At 44.4% G+C, this 17,005-nt stretch overlaps 1 protein-coding gene across 1 annotated transcript in view; it reads left to right on the top strand.

Annotated features, from left to right (window-relative positions):
• Jag1 (jagged canonical Notch ligand 1) overlaps window positions 1-6,926 on the top strand; it is a 36,625-nt gene extending 29,699 nt beyond the window's left edge. Inside the window, exons 21-27 of the mRNA XM_010634213.3 lie at window positions 449-534; window positions 1,973-2,086; window positions 2,642-2,751; window positions 2,837-3,070; window positions 3,258-3,389; window positions 3,555-3,705; window positions 4,541-6,926. Coding sequence (XP_010632515.1) covers window positions 449-534; window positions 1,973-2,086; window positions 2,642-2,751; window positions 2,837-3,070; window positions 3,258-3,389; window positions 3,555-3,705; window positions 4,541-4,998 — 1,285 coding nt within the window. The 3' untranslated portion in view covers window positions 4,999-6,926. The remainder of the gene's footprint in view (window positions 1-448; window positions 535-1,972; window positions 2,087-2,641; window positions 2,752-2,836; window positions 3,071-3,257; window positions 3,390-3,554; window positions 3,706-4,540) is intronic.
• The last annotated feature ends 10,079 nt before the right edge of the window (window positions 6,927-17,005 follow it).

A 17,005-nucleotide genomic window follows, 5' to 3' on the forward strand; every position in this document is an offset into this window, starting at 1 on the left:
ACTTTGAGGCTGGCACTTGGTGGCTGTAGCATGCATGGGATCTCCTGGGGATTGTGTTTGAAGTGCAGGTTCTGATACAGGAGGTCTGGGTGGGGCTCTGCTTTTCTAACAAGCTCCCAGGTGACCCTCATCCTACTGCTTCATGGACCACACTTTAATTAGCCAGGTTGTGCCTTCATTTAGAGCAGTGATTCTCAACCTTGGCTGCACGCAGGGATCGCCCAGGGAGCTTTTAAAAGTCCCAGTGCCTGAGCTGCAACCGAGAGCTAGGAAATGAGATTCTCTGGGATGGGGCCGAGGCATCAGTATTTGTAAACCTCCCGGGGTAGGGGGTGGGTGCTGCCAGGGGTGAGAGCTGGGGACTCTTAACTGGCATGGCTGTGCCTGACAGATGGAGTCGTGGATCTGGAAGCTGCTAACAGAGCTGTGGTCTCTGCTTTCTTCTTAGTTACAACAGTGGCACCTGTGTGGATGGGGACAACTGGTACCGGTGTGAATGCGCGGCAGGTTTTGCTGGGCCGGATTGCAGGATAAGTAAGGAGCGCCCCATCTGATCTTCTCAGCTGCTTTCCTCCCTGTTCCCTTCTTTGGCCTCAGACATTTTTCACCTTTAAAAAGAGTTTAAGGACAAAAAAAAAAAAGGCCAAGGATTTAGCTCAGCAGTTCGGTGGCCTGCCTTGCAAGCGCAAGGAACTGAGTTGGATCCCCGGTACCAAAAAAGGAGTTTAAGGCCATAGTTCCCTTTAAGTAGCCCTGTCGAAGCAATTAATCTGCCTGCAGCCAGGATTAGGGTGCCTGGCTGGGGCTTCAGCCCTCCTCAGTGTGGCGAGTGCTAGCCACGGAAACTGATGATTAAGCTACAGTGGGGCCCCGAGGAGAGACTGAGCTTTTCTTTGTGAGTAACTTGAAATTATGGGCAAGCAGATGCTGACCACAGCAACACTGCTGTAGGACCAAGCTAATGTAGATGGAGGAGACTGGCTTTCCTTTGGGGGCCGGGCTGCCGTGGGTTTGACCAGGCCCCGGAGAAGTGATGAAAGCGGATAAGTGGGAGGCAAACAATGCAGTTTCTCAGAGAGCTGAAAGTTTATTCTTTGTTTTGAGCTTTTGACCTACATTCTACATGCTGTTTCTTTTACCACGAAATGGTGGTAGAATAGTTGTATTACTGGTTTTCACTTCAAACAAGCCTTAAGATTGTTTGAAATTTCACTGATGCTTGCAATCGCCAGATCTGCACTTCAGCACTAGATGAGGACAGTTTGGATCTGTTTGTTGCTCCTAAATTGAGAAGTAGAGACCAGAGCCTCAGAGACACATTGAGTGTACTGCCTGTTGCTGAAGAAAAAAAAAAAAGTTTAAAAAAATTTTTGTATGTATTTTAGAACTGGGGATTGGATGCGGGCTTCTTCACTGAGCTACATCCTCAACCCTTTTTACATTTTTTGTTCTGAGACATGGACTTGCTGAGTTGCCCAGGCTGGGCTCAGTCCTCCTGTGTCAGCCTCCCAGGGGGCTGGGATTACAGGCATGCCCCACCACACCTGGCTTAGTTTTACTGGAATGTCGTCACACTCGTTTACCTCTCGTCTGTGGCCACTTTGATGACACCACAACAGAACTGAGTAGTTGAGACAAAGACCCTGAGGCCTGCAAAGTCTAAAATATTTACTGTGACCCTTTTGAGGAAAGTTTACTGGCCCTGCTCTGAACTGTGCTATCAAGAGAAAAAGGGACTTCAGTTAAAATTGCTACCACCCATAGGGGTTCTCAGCCGTTAGAAGTCAGGATGATTATGCTCTTTGGGGGTCAGTGACTGGTAGTGCCTTTTGGGGAGATTAATAATGCATTTCTTGGTCACTGCTTACATGATTAAAAATTCACTAAGCTTATAAAGATTTGAATGCTTGTCTGTACCTATAAAAGACTTTGCCAGATGCCATTGAGCCTAAGCTTGAACTGTTTCTTCTAGACATCAATGAATGCCAATCTTCACCTTGTGCCTTCGGGGCGACCTGTGTGGATGAGATTAATGGCTACCAGTGTGTCTGCCCCCCAGGCCATAGTGGTGCCAAGTGCCAGGAAGGTACGTGTGCTAGGTCCCTGCCACCATCCGTGTTCCTTCTGGGGTGAGCAGTTTGGTGGGTGCCATGCTTGGGGAGGGGGCGTGTAGTGGAGGCTGCAGGGAAGGGGACGCATGAGGGTTAGCTGTTGATTTCAGTCAGCTCTTGTTGTAATAATTGCTGTGTAACAAACCCTCTGAAAACTCGGTGGCTTGCTGTAAGCATTTATTTTTGTTGGTGGTGGAATATGGGGTAGACAGTGGTGCTGTGGGTTGAATCCAGGTTGGACAGCAGTGGCTGTCTATGGCCATGTTCTTTCCACAGGCACACAGGAATCACCCAAGCTCAGTTAAAGGGTGTGCAGGTCACACCTCCTGGCACTGCATTAGCCAAAGCGAGTCACATGGCTAGATGTCATTGAGAGTGGGGAGCACACATGTCTGATGTAGAAGGAACTCTTGGCCCGTGGCAGAGGGCATGGGTGTAACTGTTTCATAACAGGGAGAGAGTAAAGTATTAAGAACCATGTTCCGGTCTGTGGAAGAAGAAACTCCTACTCATACATCTCCATTTTGCAGTTTCAGGGAAACCTTGCATCACCATGGGGAGCGTAATACCTGACGGGATCAAGTGGGATGATGACTGTAATACCTGCCAGTGCCTGAACGGACGGATCGCCTGCTCCAAGGTGGGGCATGAGGGTGGCCAAGTTTCCCACAGGCCCCGCGTCTGTGGGGTAGATGTTCCTATAAGCTTCCTGCTCCTTTTCCTAGGTCTGGTGTGGCCCTCGACCTTGCCTGCTCCACCGAGGGCACAACGAGTGCCCTAGTGGGCAGACCTGCGTCCCCATCCTGGATGACCAGTGCTTTGTGCGCCCCTGCACCGGTGTAGGGGAATGTCGCTCTTCTAGTCTGCAGCCAGTGAAGACCAAGTGCACCTCGGACTCCTACTACCAGGATAACTGTGCAAACATCACATTCACCTTTAACAAGGAGATGATGTCGCCGGTAGGTGACAGCTTTAGCTGGGAATGGTGTCTGCTAGTTTTAAAGGAAGCTCATCATAAGCTAGGATCCACTTCAGCCTAAATTCTTCAGCAGTGAGGTGTGAATTTAGCCAGAGTTCAACAAGAATATCAGCCCCCTTTTTTCCTTCTGATAGCTTGTGTGTGGATTTTTTAAAATATCATTTTAGGGTCTTACCACAGAGCACATTTGCAGTGAACTGAGGAATCTGAATATTTTGAAGAACGTGTCTGCTGAGTATTCAATCTACATAGCTTGTGAGCCCTCCCCTTCAGCAAACAACGAAATACATGTGGCCATTGTGAGTATAAGACCTGTTCACACCTTGTTACTTGATTGCAAGGGAGTTATACTTTAGCCACTATCATATGGAGCGATAACATTGAAAACAGATGTTGTCCTATAATTTTAAGTAAAGGGTTCTGTTAAGTATCCCCCAAGTCAAGTCTGACAATTCTATTTGCAGTCTGCTGAAGACATACGGGATGATGGAAACCCTATTAAGGAAATCACCGACAAAATAATCGATCTTGTTAGTAAACGTGATGGAAACAGCTCACTTATTGCTGCTGTTGCAGAAGTGAGAGTCCAGAGGCGGCCTCTGAAAAACAGGACTGGTAGGTGTCAAGTGGGATGGTCCCTTGTTGTGAGGACTGTCAAAGTGATCTCATTGCACTATGCAGCAAAGCCTGCAGGTGAGGAATTGGCTGGTACTGCCCCTCCCACCTCCCAGAGCCTCTTAACTGGTGGGACAGTTGAAGTCAGCCAGCTTGACCAAGGTACACCTGACACTCTCCCTGCCAACAAGCTATGCCTTCTTGTTGATAGGCTCCCATGGGTCAGGTACTGTCTAGGTCCACTGTGGAGCCCTGGAGCGCAGAGTACCACTGTGCCCTGAGCTTGACACTGCACAAAGCTTGACTTGGCATTTTGGGGTCATGGCATAGCCTGTTTTGAGCACTGTGAGGCAGTGGCTGGATGGGTGGCTTGAAGACCCTGCATGACATCCAACCTCCCCTTTTAAGGACCTCAAGTGCCATTGTTCTTGCTAGGTGAGAAATAAGCATATAACCTTGGGCATTTGAATTGTCCATGCTTGGAATAGGTTTTTGATTAATTCTGAAATTCAGCTTCATTCATGAGCTGCCAAAGTAGCCAGATTCCCCTGGACTCACCCGGACACTGTTCTCCCACGTGGAATCAGAGAATAGGAGCTGCCGCCTTGCCTGGTCTCACGGGGAACAAGTGTCAAAGTCTCCAAGGGCCCTGATCCTACCACTTGCTTAACAAGCTGTGACGTGACAATATGCAGCTGTGAAAAGGGACTTATTCCCCACAGTTCCCTCTTGGGGACTATGGACAGAAGAACCCCTATTGGTATTCTTTTGTTCCTGTAATGTGATGACTTTTTTTGTCTTTTGAGAGTTAATTCCTTCTGTGTGTGCCCTACAGATTTCCTGGTTCCTCTGCTGAGCTCTGTCTTAACAGTGGCTTGGATCTGTTGCTTGGTGACGGCCTTCTACTGGTGCGTGCGGAAGAGGCGGAAGCCAAGCAGCCACACACTTTCAGCCTCTGAGGACAACACCACCAACAACGTGCGGGAACAGCTGAACCAGATCAAAAACCCCATTGAGAAGCATGGAGCCAACACGGTCCCCATCAAGGATTATGAGAACAAAAACTCGAAAATGTCTAAGATAAGGACACACAACTCGGAAGTTGAAGAAGATGACATGGATAAGCACCAGCAGAAAGCCCGGTTTGCCAAACAGCCAGTGTACACACTGGTAGACAGAGAGGAGAAGCCCCCCAATGGCACACCGACTAAACACCCAAATTGGACAAACAAACAGGACAACAGGGACTTGGAGAGTGCCCAAAGCCTAAATCGGATGGAGTACATCGTATAGCAGATGGTGGGTGCTGCCACCACTAGGTAGAGTCGGAGGGCACTTGGGGCTTGTAGTTCTTTAAACTGTCTGTGTCACACTCGAGTCCGAGGCTGTTGTTGACTTAGAATCCCTGTGTTAATTTAAGTTTCGACAAGCTGGCTTACACTGGCAATGGTAGTTTCTGTGGTTGGCTGGGAAATCAGGCGCTGCGTCTCACAGCTATGCAAAAACTAGTGGCAAGTAAGTGCCCCGGGTGTGTGTTCCGTCCCCGCCGCCGTCACCTCGCCATCAGGCTCCCAAGACACTGCCCAGCCCCCAGTCCCTGAGCTTCCACTTCTGCCAGATGTCCTGATGGTGATGCAGTCTTAGGATCATAGTTTTATTTATATTTATTGACTCTTGAGTTGTTTTTGTATATTGGTTTTATGATGACGTACAAGTAGTTCTGTATTTGAAAGTGCCTTTGCAGCTCAGAACCACAGCAACTATCACAAATGAGTTTATTATTTATTTTTTTTATTGTATTTTTGTTGTTGGGGGAGGGGGGACCCTGATGTTAGCCGTTGCTGGTAAAATGAAGAATTTAAAGAGGAAATGTGTCAAAAGTAGAATTTTTGTATAGTTATGTAAATAATTCTTTTTTATTAATCACTGTGTATATTTGATTTATTAACTTAATAATCAAGAGCCTTAAAACATCATTCCTTTTTATTTATGTGTATGTTTAGAACTGAAGGTTTTTGATAGCATTGTAAGCGTATGGCTTTTTTTTTTTGAACTTATTGTCTCATTACTTGTTGCCTATAAGCCAAAATTAAGGTGTTTGAACATAGTTTATTTTTAAAATGTTAGGATGGGCTTCTGTGCCTGGGATACTGATACTGATGGAATTTTTTTGTACGACATCAGATGTTAAAACACCTTCTATATAGCATCACTTTAAGACACATTTTAAGGACTGACTGAGGCAGTTTGAGAATTAGTCTAGAACAGGTTGTTTTGGTTCTTTTTTTCCTCTGCTTTAGACTTGAAGAGACAGGCAGGTGATCTGCTACCGAGCAGTTTAAGGGAACAAGTTGAACTATGACTTAATGTAGTCAAAATGTAAATGGTTGAATATCATTTATAAATATCCATTTAATTGTGTGAAGTTGGAAGCACACCAATCTTATTTTGTAAATTCTGATTTCTTTTCACCATTCGTATGTAATACCGAACCACTTGTAAATTTGATATTTTTTGTTATCTACTGCATTTAGGAAGTATTTTAATAAGCTAGTTGAATACTTGAACCGTAAAATGTCCAGTAAGATCACTGTTTAGATTTGCCATACAGTACACTGCCTGCCTTAAGTGAGGAAATCAAAGTGCTATTACAAAGTTTAAGATCAAAAAGGCTTATAAAACAGAGTAATCTTGTTGGTTCACCATTGAGACCGTGAAGATACTTTGTATTGTCCTATTAGTGTTATATGAACATAAAAATACATCTTTGATGTGTTGTTCCTGGCAATAAATTTTGAAAAGTAATATTTATTAAATTTTTTGTATGAAAACATGGAACAGTGTGGCCTCTTCTGAGCTGACATAGTCCTGCCCAGCTTTGCTGTATGCCTTTGCTACCCCGACTGATCTGTGCTGGTAATCAGGTATAACAGGCTGTGCTTGACAGGGGCAGGGGTGAAGAAATGAAAGGCTTTTCAACCACAAAACTCACTGAAGTTCTCAAGAAACCTTGGGGCTGCTGTGAAGCTGGAGCTGTGGGAGCCCTGATTCCCTTGTTATTCAATAGCAAGTGTGAATACTGCTTGAATAAACACCACTGGATTAATGGCATGCAGTGTGGAGATGAATTGTTTGGGAGCACTCATGGGAAATGCTCACCGCACTAAAGGGGTTTTAAACAGATTGGAATTGGTGTTTGGGGGATGAAGAGGGAGATTTAATGCTTTTTCTCCCCCCACCCCCAGCTATCTGGATTAACACTGTTGCCCTGCCATCATAGACCATGCCCTTGCAGCTTTGGTGCATGCTCACCCATTAGGGTGATTTCCTCACTGCACAGTAGGGAGTAGTGGGAAGTTTTGGTGTTACGGCCCCATCATCACCTTGACCCAGAGAATGAGTGCTGGGCTGGCCTTGCCATGCAGCCTTGGGGTGTCATCTGCTTGGCCTTCCATGATGTTCCAGGGTCTGTAAGTCCTCAAAGGACTGTTGCTCTTTGGCTGCTGGGGACTAGAAGCCAACATGGCATATTGGTAGAGAGCCTTCCTATCCCCAAAGTGTCGGGTAGGGAAGCTCTGCCTCAGACTTCTCTGCAGCAAGGGAGGCGTGCCAGTGACAGGCAAATGGACAGCATCCAGCAGCTGAGAGGAGTCACTGGGAGGGGGTGCCTTGCTTCTGCTTAGGAAGCTAAAGCTTACCCTTCTTGAATTATCCCCCAGTGCTTCATTCAGCATCCGGGCCCATCCACCCACCTGGAGTTTTCACAGTGTAACTCCAACAAGCACAATAATCTTTGGAGGGAAAGGCTGATGGATATTTTCCTTCCTAGGAAACTAATTTTACTACTAGAGTAGGAATTGTTCTCAGATGGGCAACTTGTTCAATCATGATGACAGATGGGCTTCATGCCCCTGGATCCTTGTGCACAGGAGACACCATGGAAAGACTGAGAGTCCGTGATGGCCCTTGGTGGTCCACAGTGTGTTGTGGCTCACTGAGGAGGCAGCCTGAAAGACTTGGCACGAATGAGTCTAGATCCCCATGATAGCATCCTGCCTTGGTGTAGCAATTCTTTGTCATTTCTGCAAGGTGGGTGGAAAGAGCAGTACTGACCTTTAAGCCAGAAGACAGTCCGGTTAAGCAGCGCTAACTTCAAACACCATCCTGAAGTAATACCTTGTTCTGGTGGTTTGTAAACTTGGATTCTATAAGACCCCAGAATTCTTTGGGAAGCTGCCAAATGGTTTTGTGCCAAGAAAAAAAAAAATTAATGAGTCTTTGCAATTCTTCATTCCAGGAGGGAAGTGATCTTGAGATTCATGGGTGTTGTCTTAAGGAGCCTTCCATCCCAGACGCTCTTTGATAGTGGGAGGTTACAGATCAGGCTCCTGGGCAAGGCTCAAAAGTCAGGATCTTAACTGTGAAGAGAGAAGGAAGCCGGCAGCAAAGCCCTGGTTATCCTGGGCTTAGGGATGTGGAAAAGGGACTCACTTTCCTTTACCACTTCCCACGGACATTCTCAGCCCTCGTTAAAGGTACTGGAAGAGTTCAGAAACTTGTCTCAAAGATTCTAGCATTACAAATACTGTGAAATTATAGGAAAGAATTAACTTAAAGCTGGTTGCTTTAGGATGGGAGACTGTCCTAAGAGTTTGGACGTAACACAGAAAAGGGGATAAATCATGACTAAAAGCCAAGTGAGACTAATCAGAAGTGTGACTTGGCATGTGAGTTTCTGTTACATGCAGATATTCAGGACTGGCCCAAGACCTGTTTTGATCAGATTTACCAAATATAGGCCTGGAACCTGCCTTTTCAACAAGCTCTCTCACCTGCTCCTCCTCATCTCATGTGCTGTAAAATGGGAGAATAACTCTGCTAAAGTTCTAAAATGTAAGCTCTTCATTAATTACAATGTTTTTTCTCCTTGTTAAACTGAATTAAATACCCTGGAAGCTAGTTTGTTGTAAAATTGCCACCTGATGTCATTTTTAAGTAAAATAATTACATAGCCCCTTGAGCAAGTTGTGGTCTAAGTGCTTCCCCTTTACTAGCTGATCTGAGGGGTCAGTGAGTCAGGTTAAATTTTTTAGTAATATTTCCTAGGTACCAAAGAGCCAGAGAGGAACGAGGGTGCAGGTTCCCTACCTTTCTAAATGGCTTACACCTGTCTATCACATAACAAGTGCGCAACTAAAAACCAGCTGCCCTCTAAAGAAAAAAAAAAAAACATCCTACAGGCCTACAGGGGTTTGAACTTGGGCGGAGCAATAGTCCACCACTTCCGTTTGGATTGTGGGTCTCTCTTGCCTCCACTGGGAATGAGAAACGAGTTCAGAGGTTCTCAGTCTGGGAAGAGACAAGCACATGGGTTATGGGAAGCCTCCTCCTGCTAATGTGTATTTATACTTTGTAAGCTCTGATTCATCCAAGCACTGGAACAGAAATCTGCTTCCCGAGGTTCTGTTTTTAAATAGACAGTTTGCAAAAACAACAGTTATTTTTCTTAACCTTTTTTTTTCCCACTCCACAAGCAGCTAAACATCCCTGCCCAGACTATGTCAGTCTCCAACAATGCCAACAACTTGGGAATGTGAGGCAGAAGGGTGCCCCTAGGCAGTTCTTTAAGGGTTCTGGCCCCAGAAGTCTTAAAAACAAAGTTTAGAAACCATTAGGGCAATCTTATTGCCTCACTTCATATCTATGAGATATTTCTGAGCATATTAAAAATAACGAATTTCCCTTTGTAACATTGTCTTCCAATGGTTATTAAAATGTGTGTGTGTGTGTGTGTGTGTGTGTGTGTGTGTGTGTGTGTGTGTGTGTAGTGATGTTTGTGGTGCTGCCTGGCTGCTGAGGGGCCTGAACACCTACCTGGCATCCTCTGAGAGCCTGTCAGAAGGGCAAAGCTCCCTTGCCTTGGACATACATTCTACCTGTACTACTTGCTCTTGCATGCCGGGCTCAGCCTCCCTGGCATAAAATATGTTTCTTTCAAGTCCAGGGCAGCTTTTACAAGTCTCAAATTATGTATCATTATGCACAAGTCCGGTATTAACCTGTGATATGCAAGTCAGGAAAATTAACTTGGAGAGTAAAGGCCCTTAAATCCAAAAAGAGCCTTGAATGGAAGTCTGCCTGCTGCTGCTGCACCCCCTACAAATATCCATACCAGGGCACCCGAGGGTTGTATTATTCACAGAGCAGGTCAGATGCCAGCAACATGAAAGGAACAGCTTTGTTTTAAACAGAAGCTCCTGGCAGAACCAGTGGGGCTCACTGGTGATCCCACAGGGAAACAGGTCTGCAGCTGGCTTCTTAAAGACTACTCAGGCAACCTAACAGATTGGCCCACTCTATTTTACACCCAAAGGGTGAAAAGTTGCTTTGTCTCATCCTTGGTGAGATAAGTGCAGTTGAAAAGCATTTTAGACTTAGTGATTATTAATGCAATCAGGAATCCATCGTATCCACCAAAGAATCCAACCCTTGCTACTTTCCAGAAAGGGGAAACTGAGGCCTAGAGAAGTCTTGGGATTTCTCATATTGTTAGTAACCACCGGGCTAGGATTTGGGGCTCCTGCTTTTTGGGCTGCTGTCTTCTGTTTCCTCTAGGAATTTGCCAGGTTATACCACTGATTTTGCCTTGGGCATGATTTTCAAAGGTAAAGTGCTGGGAGAGCTGAGCTTTAAAAAAAAAAAAAAAAAGGATGCAAAGGCTCTGCAGAGTGGCAGGGAGCAAAGAGTGTCACCACTGACCTGAGGTAGCTCTGACTAGCAAGTGGCATCTTTATAAATCAGGGAGTTAATAGGTATTTTCTGAATCAAAGGCAGATTAAGCCCCGTTCTTTTTTAGGTTGTTCCTTTGTTCTTGGGAAGTTGCAGATTTCCTTTTTAGAGTCCATGTCATAGAATTAGAAAATAAGCCGCAGGAAAAGGGCTTCGGAAAGGAACCCCATTCTCTCACCCCACTTTGCGCATGCGCGATGTTCACATGCACATGTCCACACATGTGCACCTTTCTGCCGTGTGCAGGACGTACTGCTGCTCACTATGCCTGGGACCCAACTACAAGCGTCCTGATCAGGTGATTGCACTGCCAATTAGGCCTCACTGCCTAATTGTCGGGAGACAACAACCGCTTCCCCTGGCTGGTCCCTAACAGGTTATCACGGAAATCTGAGCATTTGCAAATCCTAAAATCGAAATGGCTTGAATGTGATAAAGCTCACAGGGTCCAGTGCGCAGCTGGGCTGGCACGCGCGCACGCACACACACACACACACACACCACGGAGTTCCTGTAACTGCTTGTAGGCAGCTCTGCTTCCTCTGCTGACACCCGCAAAAAGCCTACTCCCCCGCTGTCTCTCCTCACCCAGCGCTGACGGATTACAAACTATTCCATGGGTCATCTTTAACCTGCTTGTCGTGTCAGGTTATGCCAGGATTGTGCAGAAGTTTCCTCTTCATGGAGGCACCTACGCTGAATAACTTGGAAAACCCCGGAGACAATACAAACTTTCCAAGTTGAGGACATGAACAAGCAGACAGCCTAATGGAGCTCTCTCTGGTTTTGCAGTATTTTTTGGGTATTTTGCAGAGAATTCAAGGCAAAGCAGAAAAGAAGAGCACATATGTGAAACGGCACACAGTTGTGCACAGCTGAAGGAAAAAATGCCTCTGGGTAAAGGAAAAGACCAGGAAGGGAAGAGGGCAAGGCCACGCCACACAGACTTTCTCCACATCCACCTCCATTATTTCTGTGCTTCCTGTGGGCCCTCAGTTGAACAGTGCTGGCTGCAGCAACAGTTACTAAAGTAGTCCTGAACACTTCCCGTGAAGCTTCTGCCTTCACACTGGCCTGACCTGTCACCTGACTACGACTTTCACCCTCTTGTGTCAAGTCAGGCTGTATGCTGGGTGGCCAAGGGCCTGCACTCTGGAGCCAGACTTCCTGGATTCCAGTTGCAGCTCTTCCTTCCCAATTCCTGGTTTGGAATTCTCCCACCGTAGCCAACAACTGTTTCTGGGTTTTGGGGTTAGATACATTCCAGAGGCCTTGCCACTTACTAACTTGAGTTTCCACAATTCTTTGTGTCTCGGTTTTTTCAGCGGTCAGGGTGGCAATGAGCATGTTCCGTGTATCATTCATGAAAGGGGCTGAAGGGAGAACACTGCTATTCGTATTTTCTCTAAGCAACCTCCATTAAAGGATTAAGGCATTTAGGTAGATTCCAACAGTTACCTTTCTCACCATTAAACTGAACCCCTGTCAGAGAAGGGCTAGGTTGGTGGTAGCAAACCTTTTAGAGACAAGTGCCCAAACTGTAATCTAAAACCCACTTATTTATCACAAAGGGCCAATACTGAAATTAAATCTGAATACTCAGGTTTTAGTTTAGAAAAAACTCATACATTAATACCTTTTGTCTTAAAAGATAAACAACATTGCCACTGGTTTGCTTCCATTGGACTAGGCTGTTGGACCTACTGGTGGTCAGAATTCTATGATGGGCCCCAAGGACTCCTGGCCTCTGGTTATTCAACTAAACACTAATCCAGGTACTACAGTGTAGGAAGTTTGCAGACATAAAGATGCAAATCAGCCTTAAAATACAGATTATCCAGGTGAGGCTAACCTAGTCAGGAACTTTTAAAAGAGAAAATCAGTTTTCTTTGCTTACAGAAGAAAAAGTCAGAAAATTCAAAGTATGAAAAGAGATTCAAGGCAAAGGAAGTTTATTAATGAAATGGAGGGGGCCACATGGCAAAGACTTGAGAACAGCTTCTAGGAAATCCCTGGCCAACAGCCGGGACAATGGGAGCTCTAGTCCTGTAACTATAAGGAGCTCAATTCTGCTAACAATGCAAAGGAGCTTTCCCTAGTTGAACCCCCAGATGAGGATGGAGCCTGGTTGATGCCCGGATTTCAGCCTTGAGACCCTGAGCAGAAGACCCAGCTAAAAAAGGTATCATAAACCATGAGATAGTACATTTGTGTTGTCCTAACCTACTAAGTTTATGGTAAGTTTTCCACAGCTTAGAAAACTAATGCAAGCCTCTTATAAAGAAACATACCAGGCTATGTCACATGTAGATGCTGTATTTGGTTGTGACTATACAAACTGTCAGCTTTTTCCTTCATCAATTCAGTGCCTGCTACCAGTGCAGCAGGAAGAAAAGCTCATTCAAGAGGCAAATGAACTACAGGACTGGAAAAAAAAAAACAAAAACGTGCATACCCAATTAAATTCCACAATAAGTGTGTGGTCTCCAAGTGTAGATAGCTGACTTAAACCTGCAAATAGTGAGAATGACAACACAGTTCTTTCCTCTGTCCCTCCCACTCCCACTAATTTAGAAAAAAATTAGTGCCAACTGAGGTGAGCTTAGGAGCTTGGTTTTGGAGAACTCTTGGACATGGTCTGGGGCTAGTTTTCTATCTTTATAAAATGACGTGATGTTCTTTGACTCTGGTTTTCTTAAGATCTTCAGTGGGGTGAGCATTTAAAAAATACAACAGCTCCCTCTCCCACAGGAGCCTTCCCTGCAAGGGGCTTCTCTCCTTGGCTGTCATCACTATATGGGAGCCATTTCTTCTGGACCAGAGAGGGGCTAAATGTCAAACCCAACTTTCTCTTCCACTTACTTCCTCTCTCCCAGGATTGCTCTCATGTGGTGGGCAGCTGGCCTAGGTAGACTGCATAGCTGCTGGCAGACAGCTAAGGGTTCTCTTAAGTTCAACAAGCTTTCTTAAAATATTATTGAGATCTGGAATTAGACTTGACAAACACACATTGTAAGAGCCAAAGTCATTTCTATAACCAGGACCCAAGAGAACATGCAATTTGGTAGAGAAATTCAAGTTTAAAGGAAAGTGTGACCAGTTTGCTGCAGAAACGTTACAGATGGATAGAGTCTGCTTCTCTTCGAACCTTTAGAGATTTTAGGTGAGCTCTAAAACATTCCTCCAACTGGGGATTCTTAGCATCGAAAACAGAATCCTGTGTTTCTGCAGGGAGCTCTTGCTCCCCGAATTGCTTAAAGATTGATGGACACTTTTCATTGACCAGCTACCCAAAAAAGGCTTTCTAGTCGACCCAGGCTCTGCCCATGTGGTCTCTACCCAACTCTAGATGGTCACTGTGCTAAGCAGTATGCATTGGGAAACTGGAAAAGGGATCACTAAGGAGGCAAATGAAGGCGAATATATAAATAAAGCCATGCTGCTGTTTCATAAGTCTCTGATATCCTGATAAGGAAGAGTTTTTGGGGCTTTTCCTCCTGGGACACATCCCAGACGTCCAGCCTAGGCTCCCACATTCTGGTTGGAGGTCACTCTGATTTACCTTTCCACCTTCTCCTTCTGACAACAGGAATGGACCAGCTAGTCTAACCCTCCCAGGCACTCACAGTGGGTTTGGGAAAGAGCCCTCTGTGTTCTTCTCACCAGTCAAGCGTGTGAAGGAGGGTCTGAAAAGGCCCAGAGAGCCACAAGGCCCAGAAAAACTCCCAGTCAATCCATCGCCTGCTTCCTCTGCAGCAGGCTCTGCCAATCTGTCCACAGTTCCAGGGGCAGGTGGAGAGAGGGATGTGAGGCAGTGAGTGGAAATAGGAGCTGTGTGTGCCTGTGTGTGTCCAACCACACAGACAGGACTAGCAATAGAAGAGCAGGCAAGAGGGCGTGGGAGACTTGGGACTCATTTATAAAAGCTCTTCTGCCCTAAAGCAAGTCAAACTCCCTGCTGAGGAGTTGCTTTTTCTTCCTCCCTTTTGAGTCTTCTGTGCGGAACTGACCTCTCCCGGCAGAGGTCAGCGCCCCGCTTGCCCTGCACACACTCAGCCTTCTGGGGCTTGCTTGACTTTGAGCCTACACGGGAGAGCAGTCCTCAGCTCTAACTTCTGACAGAGAAGCTATGGAAAATGTCCTGAAGAAGCTCGTCTTTTTCTTTTCTTTTTTAAAGCATTATGTATGTACATTATGATTTAAAAAAATCTTCTGGGAACTGTTCAGAAAACAAAAAGCAAGCCTAAGAATTGTATATCATCGTGCAGCCCCCTCCCACAGCTTATTTCACCCCCTAAAATAAATCAGGCAGGGCAATGAACAAGGTTTAAAGCAATGTAACTGAACTTTAAATACAAGGTCAGTATCTCATCCTAGGTAATCCTTTGGAGGACGAGAAATTCTCCTGATTTTCCCACAGGGTTATTTCAGATGTGCTTCATGAGCCAAACTATTTTAAAAGGGTTCATTCTTCCACTGCTCTGCCAAATGCTAACTCAAGATTCACACGCACTTTCAGAGAGCCTATTAATGATATTAATGATCATGGATCAAAGGCAAACTCCAGAGGTTTATGTAAGAATTTCAGACAATTATTTAGGTGCTTTAAAAACTCATCTTACATACAAGGGTAACAATTTCCCAATGTTGGCAAAGACTAAGTGTTGTGTTCACATGTGTTGGGTCTAAAGTGGCGGAACAAATGCAGAGGGGCCTTAGAAAACAAAACACATCTCTTTATGTGATTTAAATATATGACTACTAACTGACACCTTGAAAGTAGGTATACTTTAGATTTGCAGGAAGCCCTTCTCTTAAGGGATACTCAGGATTTAGTTCACCCTGCCTCTTTTAATATTTAGTATACACACACACACACACACACACACACACACACAATTTTTAAAGACTAGTTTCATAGGAAAATCATTATTGTCAGGCTTTAAAACAATGTCCAGGCCTAACCTGAGGGATTGGGAACAAACTAGAACCTATCCAGGTGATTCCAGTGTGTGACCACTGTAGAGAAGTTTTTATTTTTATGGTACCCAGTCCTTGTGCTTGTGGGGCAGGTGGTAGAACCACTGAGCTAAATCCCCAGCTCCAGAGAACCATTTTTAAACACATGCAGAAATTACTATGGTGTTTTTACCTGAGGTATGGATGGCACTTAAAATACTAATTTTGACATACAAAGAAACTGAAGCCTGGAAGGTTGAAAAGCAACTTGGATCAGTTTCCAGCTCACAGCACCCTGCTGTTAAGTAGTTCCAAGCCCAGGCTCCATGGCCAGTGCAGGGCCACATGGTGAGCCACCAAGACCAGGAACATGAAGAAGGATGAGTTAAGCTTTATTTTGTAGTCACTTTCTGTACTTCATTTATGGCTCTTTAAATGTATAATGAAATACTTCTGGAGAGATATGAGCAGGGAAACTTAATTACAAATGACCAGAGATACCTAGGATACTGAGATAAAAGGCAATGTGAGAAAGTGTTAGCCTAGGATTTCATTAGTACTGAACTAGGATTAGATGCACATAGAAAATGCAAACAAATTCACTTAGGGAATGTCAAGATTCTCTGGAAAGAAGTCAAGATCATGTAATTCAGTCCCTCAGAAGAGGTTTATCTTAGCTCATGGGAGCAGAAGTGGGAACAAATTGACACTGTAAGATGCAACCCAAAATTTTTAGGAAGCAATTTAATTCTAACATTTCACATTGTATTTTATATACCTAAATCTTTAGGGGCAATGGTTCAAATAGCTCCTTTGACAATCTTAACAAAGCATTCAAAATCTACCAATTGCTTCTAGGAGAGAATGTTTCTTACAAATAGAACATAATTTAAAATAACATGTTCATAAAAGGGCATTTTGGATGTGTATTCCTTAGGGCTCATTTACTTTTGAAAGGAACAAAAGTGACACACACTACTTTTATAAAACACTGTTTTCTTTATTCATAAAAAAGGTACATATTCATTATATAATTTTATCACATTGACATACACAACTATATATTTTAAAAGTCTGAAATACAACAAATGAGAAAATAAGGTCGATAGGAAAAAAGAGCTCTTCTGGTGCTTATGGCAGTATTTGGCTTTCTAACTCAAATGAAGAAAGTTATTCAGGGGGTTGGTTCTGTCAAATTCATGTCTGAAAGTACCTGATCAGATACTTCTAGGTCAAATGCATGATTTTATTATTTTTGCTTAATTAGGAATCAAAATGTCTGATATGATCCCATAATGGTATTTATAAGGTAATATGCTCTATGGTAATAGTTATGATGCAAAATGAAACTTATTTGAATATGATCAAATTAAAGCTCAGTACTGAGTATTGCTAGGTAATTAAAGATAAACTCCTGCATTCAGGTTCCTTCCCTTACGGGGTATATTGATATATATTTGTTTACTGTCTTGTTAAATAAATATAGAAACCAAATTAGAGGGAGTTCTGCAGATTTCTGAGAATTTAATTATACCCTGAAACTGCAATACCA

The sequence above is a fragment of the Fukomys damarensis genome, unplaced genomic scaffold (assembly GCF_012274545.1).
Source record: "Fukomys damarensis isolate Sample0158 unplaced genomic scaffold, DMR_v1.0_HiC HiC_scaffold_7, whole genome shotgun sequence".
Lineage (NCBI taxonomy): Eukaryota > Metazoa > Chordata > Mammalia > Rodentia > Bathyergidae > Fukomys > Fukomys damarensis.